Raw genomic sequence first — 14036 nt, forward strand, 5'->3', positions numbered from 1 at the left:
GATCGCTGGAATGCAGGTGAGCACGGCTGTTGATGGGAAGATGAGGGCTGGCTGGTGTAGGTGGAGCGCTAATGTTTTATCATAGTTCTGTGAGGTCCGGTTGCTAAGTTGCTAAATTAGCCTCAGCGTCGTTAGTAACATCATTGTTAAGCCTTACCAGGCTGAGAATTTTTAACCGTGTAGTTACATGTACATGGTTTAATAGTATTGTTGGTCTTCTGTCTATCCTTCCAGTCAGGGGTTTATTTATTTTGTTTCTATCTTCATTTGAGAACGATGCTATCACGTTAGCTCAGTAGCTAAGTGTGTCACCGATGTATTGTCTTGGAGATAAAAGTCACTTTAAAAGTCCATTTCGCGTGCTCGACTCTCATTTTCAAGAGGATATAGTATCCGAGGTGGTTTAAAATACAAATCCGTGATACACAATAGAAAAAGGAGAAGAGTACATAGTTCTGTGAGGTCCGGTTGCTAAGTTGCTAAATTAGCCTTAGCGTCGTTAGCAACAGCATAGTTAAGCCTTACCAGGCTGAGAATTTTTAACCGTGTAGTTACATGTACATGGTTTTATAGTATTGTTGGTCTTCTGTCTATCCTTCCAGTCAGGGGTTTATTTATTTAGTTTCTATCTTCATTTGAGAACGATGCTATCACGTTAGCTAGGTAGCTAAGTGTGTCACCGATGTATTGTCTTGGAGATAAAAGTCACTTTAAATGTCCATTTCGTGTGCTCGACTCTCATTTTCAAGACGATATAGTATCCGAGGTGGTTTAAAATACAAATCCGTGATTCACAATAGAAAAAGGAGAGAGTGTGGAATCCAATGAGCCAGCTTGTACCTAAGTTACGGTCAGAGCGAAAAAAGATACGTCCATCACTGCCTCTCTAGTCATTCACTGTAACGTTCCTCATCTACGAATCTTTCATCCTCGCTCAAATTAACGGGGTAATTGTCACTTTCTCGGTCCGAATCTCTCTCGCTCCATTGTAAACAATGGGGAATTGCGAGGAATACTAGCTCCTGTGACGTCACGCTACTTCCGGTACAGGCAAGGCTTTTTTTATCGGCGAGCAAAAGTTGCGAACTTTATCGTCGATTTTCTCTACTAAATCCTTTCAGCAAAAATATGGCAATATCGCGAAATGATCAAGTATGACACATAGAATGGATCTGCTATTCCCGTTTAAATTAAAAAAAAATCATTTCAGTAGGCCTTTAACATGCAAATTAATAACATATTGGCTCTTAACTAGTCATTATTAAGTACTTATTAATGCCTTATTCGGCATGGCCTTATTATAACCCTAACCCTTTAACCCTGGCCCTAACCCTAACCAAATAACTCTAAATTAAGTCTTTGTTACTTAGAATATGTTCCTCTTTACCATACCTGGCCAGGTATGGTAAAGATAAAGTCCTTTTTTTAAAAAAATAAATGAAAATAAAATAAGATAAATAAATTAAAAACATTTTCTGGAATAAAAAAGAAAGTAAAACAATATAAAAACAGTTACATAGAAACTAGTAATTAATGAAAATGAGTCAAATTAACTGTTAAAGGTTAGTACTATTAGTGGACCAGCCGCACGCACAATCATGTGTGCTTATGGACTGTATCCCTTGCAGGCTTTATTGATATATATTGATATATAATGTAGGAACCAGAATATTAATAACAGAAAGAAACAACCCTTTTGTGTGAATGAGTGTAAATGGGGGAGGGAGGTTTTTTGGGTTGGTGCACTAATTGTAAGTGTATCTTGTGTTTTTTATGTTGATTTAATTAGAAAAAACAAAAAACAACAACAACAAAAAACGATACCGATAGTAAAAAAACGATACCGATAAATTCCGATATTACATTTTAAAGCATTTATCGGCCGATATTATCGGACATCTCTAAATTTTGTTTTTACTTGAGAATTGTTGGGTGTGACAAAAAACATTTGTGTGTGTTTGTGAAGTTTTTGGCAGCAATTTCACTCCGTAATTCAAGGATGCAACTGTCAAACTGCAAGCGGCATAAGACGTTACACGCCCTGCCAGAGGGGGCAGTGTTAGCAAACGCACGTCGTTGTGCGCATGCGCACTCAGGAGCCGCTACTGCTGCTGCTCACTGACAGCAGGCAGCGATGGCGGGCACCGCGCTCAAGAGGCTAATGGCCGAATACAAACGTAAGTACGAATGCAGTTCGCTAACATTGCTCTCGCTGTCACCACAAACGTTTTAATTAGCGTGTGCACTCCGTGTAACTCGGTAACATTTCAGAATGTTCAACGGAGACGTTTCTGTTTTACGTGCCAGTAGATGGAAAGTTGACCTGGACTGTGTAAACTTCATATATTTAGCTTGTTTTGCTAGGCGGTTCTCAGGCGAGTGTTTGGCTTAAACGTCACAATGATTAGTTATTATTGACTTACACCTATTCAGGAACTAATGACAATGTTCAGCTTAATGCTGAACTTGGTGATGATGTTGTGATGCTACTTTTCTGCTAGCAGAGTCTATGGAAGTCTCACTGTTAGCATCTTAGCATGCTAGCCAAGATTTGGCCGGAAGTAACCTGTGTTTACCTGCGTGTGTTTACAGAGCTGACGCTCAACCCACCGGAAGGAATCGTCGCAGGTATGTTTTTTATTTTTTTATTTTTTAAAAAATCTTTTATTTATACATTTCAACATTTACAAACAGTTGAAAATAATAATCAAAGTAAGTACAAAAACAGTACAAAACAGTATAAAAAAAACAGTACAAAACAGCACCAGGGGGTTGTAAATTCAAACTAAAATAGAATGCAAAATATATATATATATATATATATATATATATACATATATATATATATATATATATATATATATATATAATAAACAAAGTGAAAAGCCATAGGCTCACTCAATCTCAGTAAATAACTTAAATTTGGAACACGGCATCATCGTTTTCACAGCTTTTTGGTTGCTACTCAGTGGCCTAGTGGTTAGCGCAGTGGTTCTTAACCTGGGTTCGATCGAACCATAGAGCAGGGGTGCTCACACTTTTTCTGCAGGCGAGCTACTTTTCAATTGATCAAGTCGCGGGGATCTACCTCATTCATATATATAATTTATATTTACTTATTTATGAAATATATGTTTTTGTTAACAAGTTAAAGGTGTTTAATGATAATGCAAGCATGTTTAACACATATAGTTAATATTGTTAATAAATTAAAGGTGTTTAATGATAATACAAGAATGTTTAATATATATAGTTAATATTGTTAACAAGTTAAAGGTGTTTAAAGATAATGCAAGCATGTTTAACACATATAGTTAATATCTGCAATGGCGCCCCATAATACACCTGCTATGAACCTGTTTTTATGTTTTATTTATTTTATTTATTTATTTTTTATCGTGTTCTGTTTGTGTTGTGTTGTGTTTGCTCTGTACTCGTATTATCTTTTAACCTGCCCATTGTACAGCACTTTGGCTACCCCTGTGGTAAATTTTAAATGTGTTTTATAAATAAAGTTAATTTGATTTGATTTGATTGTTAACAAGTTAAAGGTGTTTAAAGATAATACAAGCATGTTTAACACATATAGTTAATATTGTTAACAAGTTAAAGGTGTTTAAAGATAATGCAAGCATGTTTAACACATATAGATTCCTTTCTTTCATGAAGACAAGAATATAAGTTGGTGTATTACCTGATTCTGATGACTTGCTTTGATAGGAATTAGACAGTGGTGCTGATAACGTCCGCATTTTCAAATGGAGGAGAAAAATAGTCCTCCTTTCTGTCCAATACCACATGAAAGTGGTCGGTTTTTGGCATCTTATTTGTCCAGCTTCCGTACTCATTTGTATACACTTTACAAGAAATACATTGGCGGCAAAATCCGTAGCTTGCTAGCTTGTGCACGCCAGCTTTCTGAAACTCTTATTTTGTTAGTGCACGCAGGATGAAGCAGCGCTTTTATTGTGCAACTGTGCAGTCGGTCTTTGGAGTTTTGAAGACAGGTACGGCGCCAGAGTCTGTTGAAATAAAAAGTGTTTCTCGCCTTCCTTTCTGTAATTTTTTCTTAATAATGAGCTGGCAGCAGCCAGCGTCACCTCACAAGACCCTCGGGTGCCGTGAATATCAATCAAGTGACGAAAGTGACGTCATAGTGAAGATTTATGATCGCTCATTTTTAGGACTATTTTTTTAATGCTTGGCTGGCGATCGACCGGTAGCTCGCGATCGACATAATGGGCACCCCTGCCCTAGGGGTTCGGTGAAGGTCAAAACACACCCGACTCATCGTGTAAATAAAAATTTCTCCCTATCGGCGTATTACGGATACGGCAACAGCAAAAGTCACACTGATTTGCAGGTGTGTAATTTGTTGTGAGTTTATGCACTGTGTTGGTTTTGCTGTTTGAACAAGGTGATGTTCATGCACGGTTCATTTTGTGCACCAGTAAAAAAACATGGTAACACTTTAGTATGGGGAACATATTCACCATTAATTAGTTGCTTATTAACATGCAAATTAGTAACATATTGGCTCTTAACTAGTCATTATTAAGTACTTATTAATGCCTTATTCGGCATGACCTTATTATAACCCTAACCCTGGCCCTAACCCTAACCAAATAACTCTAAATTAAGTCTTTGTTACTTAGAATATGTTCCCCTAGTGTCCAAAAAACTCTAAATTAAGTCTTTGTTACTTAGAATATGTTCCCCATAGTAAAGTGTTACCAAAAACATATAACTTTGTCTTGAATTTGAAAAAATATATATATATATTTTTCACTAAAGAAGGGTTTGGTGAATGCGCATAAGAAACTGGTGGGGTTCGGTACCTCCAACAAGGTTAAGAACCACTGGGTTAGAGTGTCCGCCCTGAGATCGGTTGGTTGTGAGTTCAAACCCTGGCAGAGTCATACCAAAGACTATAAAAATGGGACCCATTACCTCCCTGCTTTGCACTCAGCATCAATGGTTGGAATTGGGGGATAAATCACCAAAAATGATTCCCGGGCGCGGCACCGCTGCTGCCCACTGCTCCCCTCACCTCCCAGGGGGTGATCAAGGGGATGGGTCAAATGCAAAGGACAAATTTCACCACACCTAGTGTGTGTGTGTGTGACAATCATTGGTACTTTAACTTTAACTTTAGAGGTAGAGAGTGTTTTAATGTAGTAATGTAATGTAATGTAAATCTTTTTTAAAGGCACAAAAAACAGGTCGGGTATTGAGAAACTTACATTTATGACTATAAAACTTAGCCAATAGTATAATGAGGTTGCAAAGGTAAAATTCATTTTCCAATTTTTTTTCATACAGTGTAAAACCAAATATCACATCTTTAAAACAAAGCACAAATTTGTCATGAATGTTGTCCAGGATGAAGCGACAGATGCCCTGCCATAGTGATCGAGTGCTTTCACAAGTCCAAAACAGGTGGTAAACATTCTCTGGATGCATGTTACATAAGGTGCAGGTAACATCAATGTCCTTCTTGTATCTAACCATCACAGTCTTTACAGGGTAATAACGATGAATGATTTTAAAAGATATCTCTTTGACTTTGTTGGTAAGTAAATACCTGTTAGGAAGGGACCACGTTTTGACCCAGCAGATGTCATTCACAACATTATTCCAGAGCGCAATTACATAGGAGACAGACACACAATCATTTTGGAATAAGCTGCAGATTTTTCGGTTATTTTTCTGATCAAAGCAAAGTTTCCCTACAGGAGTGTCAAGTGGATCATTCACAATTTTTACAGCAGAAAGAGGAGATGAGTAAGCCTTGTACAACATAACAACACCTGTTGGAATGGCATCAAATACAATAGCAAATTGTTTGGGAGTCACAGGGACCTTAAAATGGTTGAAAAATTCTTGGTAATTAAAAAGTTCACCTTCCTTATTGAAAAGCTGACTCACTAGAATAATATCATTCTTGAACCAATTGTTGAGGAAAAGAGATTTCCTTTTGTAACATATGTCGTCGCAGGTATGGTTGTTGAGCAGTGACAAGCAACTCATGACGTCACTGCTGTTGTTTTTTTTCTTAATAACATGTAATTAGTGCAGGAAGTAATGCACACCCTGGTCACTTCACCAGACAAGCTAAATAGGTCCAATACAAGAGTTGTACTCAGAAATCCTGCTCCTCAAAGCTGTTAAGCAGGATTTCTCAATTATTTTCCTTTTACGCCATACTTGCCAACCCACCCGAATTTTCCGGGAGACTCCCGAATTTCAGTGCCTCTCCCGAAAATCTCCCGGGACAACCATTCTCCCGAATTTCTCCCGATTTTCAGCCAGACTTAAGGCACGCCCCCTCCAGGTCCGTGCGGACCTGAGTGAGGACAGCCTGTCGTCACGTCCGCTTTTCCTTCATATAAACAGCGTGCAGGCCCAGTCACGTTATAACATCTACGGCTTTTGGAGAGTGCACAACTGCACACACAACAAGAAGGAGACGAAGCAGAAGAACCAAGAAGAGACAGTCATGGCGACGACGAGTGACAAAGAATAATATAGAACGAGGATGGACAATTCAACCCTCAACTCACTCCTTTCCTGCAAATTAAATTTCACAGATGCTGCCATACCTACGCTCCTTCAAAGGCTGTGCTACTGGCTGCAAAGCATTGCACTTTCAAATACAGCAATGAGTAGAGGAGTGTTATGTGTGTGTATATGTGTAAATAAATGAACACTGGAATTCAAGTATTTATTTTATTTATATATATATAGTAAGATATATATATATGTATATATACAGTATATATATATATATATATATATATATATATAAAATACATATATATAGATATAGCTAGAATTCACTGAAAGTCAAGTATTTATTTTATTTATATATATATGTAAGAAATCCTTGAATTTCAGGGAATTCTAGCTATAAATATACTCCTCCCCCTTAACCCCACCCCCCGGCCCCGCCCACCTCAATAGCCCCCCACCCCTCAAATCTCCCAAATTCGGAGGTCTCAAGGTTGGCAAGTGTGTTTTACGCCTCCCCTAGGAAGAAGAAAACATTTTGCGCCCCCCACAATCCCTGACTATAAATAATATAATTTGTTAATAGAATTGTTATAAATACACCGCTGCATAACTATCTTTTTTTTACATAAAACAAAAAAACGGGAAATATGTATAGATCAACTTATAACAAAAAATAACTTGATTAAAATATTTTTTTAGTTAACAGAAAACATTTAAAGTGCGTCAATTTTTCTGGGAAAAAAATACTTATTCAAACTATAACCTTTTTTTGACCGACCTGAGCCATATGATACTGAAAAATAAAATTAAAATAAACTCAATAAATAGTAATGAATTCAAATTGATCAGCAAAATTAACTCAGGAGCACTATATGTAAAACTTTAACCTACCAAACAAAAATGAATGCGACAAATTGTGCAGATTTTTTTTTATATAAATAAAAATGAGGAAGTCAAGATTAATGGCTACAATAAGCACGTTTTGCAGTGTAAGTGTGCAACTTTTCCAAACGGAGTGATACTGATGAAGCACACGCCCCCTGCTGTAAGCAACTGTTAGTTGTCAGACAGGTAATTACGTCTAGAAAGCACCGACTTAATATTTTCACCACCTATTGTAGAAACACGTTAAGGTCTTTGTCAAAATAAACAACAGCAACAATGGTTTGTAATGTAGCAATAAATGTTTGTGGAACCTTCATCCACCCACCATGTATTTATTACTTATTGTTTAGTTATGTTAGTACATGCTGCCTAGTGACAAAGTCATGTGTGTTATCCTGTGTCTTTCCAGGTCCAGCCAACGAGGAGAACTTCTTTGAATGGGAGGCGCTCATCATGTAAGTACTGTCAATTATTCTGCACTTGTGTGGCAGGCATACAGAGGATGAACGCTTTTCTCTCGTGACATGAACTACTGTGTAGACGGAAGTACAGTGGTACCTCAACTTACGAGCTCATTTCGTGCCACGACCAAGCTCGTAAATTTAAACATTGGTATCCCAAATCAACACCACCACGCCTTTAAAAAAAAACCCAACTAACTTTTGAATACGGAATATTGTTTGAAAAACATTACAAAAGCATGTACTACAAATCGCTGAAGTAGTTTTAGTACATAGCGTAATGATATTGTTGATCATTTAACTTGGGTACAGACTTTTGTACGTACAGCCCTACAGGCTGCTTTTCCGTCATGTAACAATATGAGCATAGTTTATGTTGCACACGGAGGTTCTTGAGTGACGGACCGGAGAGGACAGAGTTGAGATAGGATAAACTTTATTCATCCCACAATATAGAAATGATGTGGTTGCAGTGCAGATACACAAAGTCCACAACAATAAGGTAAAAAACACATGAAAACAAGAGGGAAAGAGAACAGAACAGATGCAATCAGCTGCCACTTCAGCTGCACCATTTCTACATACAGCTACAAAAGTAAAACACAACGGAAAAAACAAGAAATGTGGAATAAATAATACACATTATTGTATGGAGGAGTGGGCCAAAATCCCCGCTGCAGTGTGTACAAAGGTGGTCAAGAACTACAGGAAACGTCTAACCTCTGTAATTGCAAACAAAGGCTTCTGTACCAGATATTAAGTTCTGTTTTCTAATGTATCAAATACTTATGTCAAGCAATAAAATGCAAATTTAAAAATTAAAAGTCATACAATGTGATTTTCTGGATTTTTGTTATAGATTCTTTCACTCACCATTGAAGAGTACCTATGAAAAAGATTAGACTTTTTCATGCTTTGTAAGTGGGAAAATATGCAAAATCAGCAGTGCCTCAAATACTTGTTCTCGTCGCTGTATACATTGACATTGTTGTATCGCCTAGCCCTAGATGAAAGTATAAAAAATGTTAAGCAAATGGAGTCCAAAAAATGATGTAGTGTCCTTCTGTATCGTTGCTGCGTCGATGACGGGGACTTTTACCACCAATAAACTTGTCGTGGTTGTCTGAGGTGTTTTCCGTCTACATGATGTCAGTGAAGGCGGCAATCGTGAACGTTTCATGTCAGTGTGTCCTTCAATTGAGCCTGATGACATCACTGTCCCATATCCCATCATTACCTGAGACGGTCCCCAGCTGAGAATCTTATTTGAACCACTAGAAAAATACTTTTCAAGATGAAAAACTTTTTTTTAAGACCGCAGCAGCATAACTTACTTTGTTACAGACGGCATAACTGTGAGCGTTGATTTTTGAGGGCCGGTATAGCTCAGTTGGTAGAGTGGCCGTGCCAGCAACTTGAGGGTTCCAGGTTCGATCGCCGCTTCTGCCAACCTAGTCACTGCCGTTGCGTCCTTGTGCAAGACACTTTACCCACCAGCTCCCAGTGCCACCCACACTGGTTTAAAAATGTAACTTAGATATTGGGTTTCACAATGTAAAGTGCTTTGAGTCACTAGAGAAAAGCGCTATATAAATATAATTCAATTAAATTAAATTTTTAAGGTCACAGTTTGGTTAATTTTTGGTCCATTAAGAGAACAAAGCTGCATATCATGACTTTTAACATGAAAAAACATTAACATTAATACATTTTGTGCATTAAACATGCCAAAACCAATCCAATGTAGGTCAAAATATGCAAAGTTATATGAACAAAACTTTCAAATCCCAGCTTTGTGTTGTAGATGATGAAGCAAATTATTATTATATCAATCAGTCAATCAAAACTGTATTTATATAGCACTTTTCATACACAGGTAAGTTGCAACACAACATGCTTTAGACTAATTTAAGGGGAAAAACACTCGCAGCATCATTGACAATAAAAAGACATGGCAATGATGTAGGAAAGTGCCACCTTGGAGGCGTCTCCACTGGAGAATAACAGAATGTACATCATCTGAAAAAATATATAAAAATATTTTTAAATTTATAAATTAAATATAATTGATCATTGTTTCAATGTAATTATTAATAAATAAATAAAACAAACTAAGATTAGTATATAAAGCAGTAATAATAATAATTGTATTAATAATGAATGAAAAAAAAAAAAATTCACTGCTAACTAAAAATGTCCCCTGAGCTGCACTTTGGACACCTTTTGTTTACAACTTTTCATTTTAGGAAAGTACAACGATGCAGCCCTGGCTTTTTCTCAGCACTGTCGCTAGCCATGACTCCTGCTAGCTGGACGATGGGCTGCGCGTTATTTGTTTTGCTCTTTTTTTGGAATATCAGTTATGATGCCTCCTGTGTTTGAGTTCCACTAAAGCAGTTTTTGTGGTTCTGGCCCGTGTCTCAGGGGTCCTCAGGACACGTGTTTTGAAGGCGGCGTCTTCCCGGCCGTCCTCACCTTCCCCTCTGATTATCCTCTCAGCCCTCCCAAGATGAGATTCACCTGTGAGATGTTTCACCCCAACAGTAAGTCTTGCGGACCACACCACTAAACAAGTCCCCACGCTGCTCAGTCACATGACAGGAAGTAAACAGGAAGTATCGAATTACCGTCAGTTGGCCTGTCAGGACCTGCGAGAGTGTTAGCGCTTTGATGAATGGAGAGGGCGCTGATGTCACAGTTGTCTGAGCACGCTCCGCACTGATTAGAGGACAGCTGGCCCATCATCATCATCATCGCCGCACACACCCTCTTATTTTTTACGTCTGGCGACGTGTGCCTGCATGATGTCACTAGACTCACAGCGGTCATGTGACACACAAAGTGGTCAAGAATCAGCACCTTGAGCTGAATCGAGATCAAAGTCTCGACCGGTCGACGTGACAGTGCACACCTGAAAGCAGGTCTCTCGCCCGCATGACAGGAAGCCCAGACACTTATCAGGCCCGCATCATGTAATGGGTGTCTTCTTCGTGTTTGCAAGATATCACAATCATTGTGATGATTTGATTGTGGTTGCAACAACACCTGCACAGCAACATTACAACTGCATATATTTAAAAAACACACTATTTAACAAAGTCAGCAAAAAAAATCTTAATTTTTAAGAATGTGCCATTAACGGCACTTTTGGGATATGTCACAATTAGGGGTTCAGCAATTCCACATTAATGACAAATACATTAATACAATTTGTCCTGGCGAAATTCATTTGTCGACAATAAATCGGTGACGTTATCGCTCGTGTTTTTCCAGACGGAAACAAACAAGCGGCAGTCAGCGTGACCAGCAGGGATGAGTACCAAATCTGGTACTTTTTGACACCGACCGCACTTAGCAGGTCCTGCCGGGCACCGATTCACGTAAAATCCAACTGTGCCATGTTGCGGTACCTGGGTTGCGCTTGACGTCGCACCCGGGTGCCAGCTCGTTGCACTTCGGTACTTGCCGATCACTCAAGCAGCACTGAGAGCGGGCTCAGCCAAATGATAATGTTGCAATTTCCAATGCCAACAGAGAAACGGTCCAACGTCAGTAACGTAAGGCTCCACCTTTCCAAAAATATGCCAGCTGGATGCTAATATACATTGGCTTTACTATTGACATGCTGCTGATTAGTATTAATAAGTCAATATGATTTCAACACCTCCAAATGTGTTAATTTAAACTACAACTAAGATGCACGTTACAATCTGAAACATCTGGTGTGTAATGAGTACAATACTTAGAGTATTAACACTTTTAGGGCGCAACAAAAACACACCAAATAATATACCCTACTGCTATCTGACGCCTTGGACTTGCAACTATAATTGCAACTTAATGTTATACTTGAGAGTGAGACTCATAAATGTGATAATGAAACAAGATACAACAACTGGACAGCGGTTATCAACTAATTTTTAAAAGGCACAATAAAAATGAAACTTTATTTATTCATCAAAAACAAATAATATTTATCAACAGATATAAAGGCACTGAACATTGGTACCGTTGAGCACCAGTATCGATTCCCAGGTGCCGGGAATTGATACCGTATCAGTTCAAATGTGAACGGTGCCCATGCCTAGTGACCGGCAGCAGCAGGAAGAGAAAATCAGCTGCTCATAGTTGAGTGTTGGCATTATTACTATTGTATTAGAGGGAGCATGCTGGCTGCTCTCTGCGCTGCCTGATCGTAGTTATCCCCCCGCTGCAGTCTATCCGGACGGCCGTGTGTGCATCTCCATCCTGCACGCCCCCGGGGACGACCCAATGGGTTATGAGAGCAGCGCAGAGCGGTGGAGTCCGGTCCAGAGCGTGGAGAAGATCTTGCTGTCCGTGGTTAGCATGTTGGCAGGTAGGTACCCCTTAATGGCCGCAAGCATTGAAAAATGACACGTCTCCACGGGAACTCATTCTCCCAACGACTCTTCACCCTCCGCAGAACCAAACGACGAGAGTGGAGCCAACGTGGACGCCTCCAAAATGTGGCGGGAGGATCGGGATCAATTTTACAAACTCGCCCAGAAGCTCGTGCGCAAGTCTTTGGGCCTTTAATCACGATGTCGTCGCCCAACACTGTGTGTGTGTGTGTGTGTGTGTGTGTGTGTGGGTGCGTGCGCGTCTGGAGTGAGTGTGAGAGGTTATGGACCAGCGGGCAAAAGTCACAGTGCAGATAAACGCTGTTTTCATACTACAAGTGATCATGCATAACATCATTGTTGACCCCCTGCCGCCCCACCCCCTACTCCACAGAAGGACTGACACAAGAACACGTGCACACCAAACCGCTCATCGCATCCACAGGAAGCGATGTCACATCATAGACCCTTTACTTGCTGGCAAGCAGCCACTGTTTATTTTTTGTTTCGATCGGCTGCTGTGTGACAAAACCAGGACACAATCAGCTGACACTGGCCTTTGTGTACAAGTTGGAACATGACCCAGCTCTCCTTTAACCTTGGCCCCGCGCGCCCGCCGTTTCAGTTAGTCAAGAAGCAAGGACGACCTGGAGCGGCCGTGAGCTGCTTGTTCCCTCAATGCATCTTGGGAGCTACATAATATTTACAAAGTGTGTGTGCGTGAACAAGGCAGGGCTCTGCTTGAGGCGGGGGAATTCCTGCCCTCCCTGATCCCACCTGAGAGCTGGTAGACAAGTGGCCTCTAGCTCGTCTTTTCATCTTTCTTGTCATCTTCACGTGACAACACTTCAAACGCTTGCCAAGCTGCACTCGCGCTGACGACAAAAAGAGGAATAAGTCAATACGTTTGGCGCTCAAAGAAATAAAGTGGATCACTTCCAACATCACACGTGTCATTTGTGCATTTTACTGCGGCATCATTTTTCTTTAGAATGACATCCTGGCGGGATTTCACCCTGAAATGGAAAAAAAAATTGTGAAGTAGGCGACAGTGGATCCAAAGTAAGTAATGTCGATCTTTCTCTTGTTTATGATGTCAACTCCTGATCAAAATATAAGCAAAACAACAAATACAAACATTTAACACATTACACACAATGGCTTAATAACACACGTTTGTAACACTGTAATTAAACCATTAATAACAGATTGTTAAAATAACGGATGTCCTTGAACTGCACAGCTTGATGGAAACACCCATCTCCTGCATCAGATTTGTTTGAAGGAGGCGGTTTGTGTACCTTTTTAGTGCCGCCCTGCTCTTTCATGTGAGTACAGGTGGAGCGAGCTTCTCTCACCTGCAGCTTGACTCCCTCTCTGCACTGGATCGAGCGTCACGCGGACACAAAGCTGCCAGGCGTGAAGACTGGAGAAGGGCCACTCAGCTTCTGCCCGAAGCAAACCATTCAACTCCTGACAAAACTGAGGAATGAAAGTCGGTAGCGCAAATGATGAGAACACCGCAGGAGACGACATATTTAGCACTGGACCACACATGATCATGATGTTTGCAGACCTGTGTGGTACCGCTGACTGATCCGTAGAGAACAAGGAAGATTTTGGACCAACAGCCCACCAAGGTAAGCTTGCAGCGATGTTGACGTACCGGGCCCTGCTTGTCGTCGGGGCATTACTCGCCTTCGCGGGCCAAAGTCACAGTTGGAGACCCTGCACAGGTAACACACCTTGTACGACAAATTCACATACAATCGCCTAATTTGTGTGACGCTTCAAATTCAATCTGTTCCTCAACCAG

The 14036-nt window shown here is 40.0% G+C and overlaps 1 protein-coding gene across 1 annotated transcript; it reads left to right on the forward strand.

The window, feature by feature from the left end:
* Positions 1-2062: 2062 nt before the first annotated feature.
* LOC133659007 (ubiquitin-conjugating enzyme E2 G2) lies at positions 2063-13164 on the forward strand. The gene is made up of 6 exons (XM_062061600.1): positions 2063-2177; positions 2593-2628; positions 7808-7853; positions 10284-10402; positions 12076-12216; positions 12304-13164. The coding sequence occupies exons 1-6, from the start codon at positions 2135-2137 to the stop codon at positions 12414-12416; spliced, it is 498 nt and encodes a 165-aa protein (XP_061917584.1). The 5' UTR covers positions 2063-2134; the 3' UTR covers positions 12417-13164.
* The last annotated feature ends 872 nt before the right edge of the window (positions 13165-14036 follow it).

This window comes from Entelurus aequoreus, linkage group LG10, assembly GCF_033978785.1.
Source record: "Entelurus aequoreus isolate RoL-2023_Sb linkage group LG10, RoL_Eaeq_v1.1, whole genome shotgun sequence".
NCBI classification, from domain to species: domain Eukaryota; kingdom Metazoa; phylum Chordata; class Actinopteri; order Syngnathiformes; family Syngnathidae; genus Entelurus; species Entelurus aequoreus.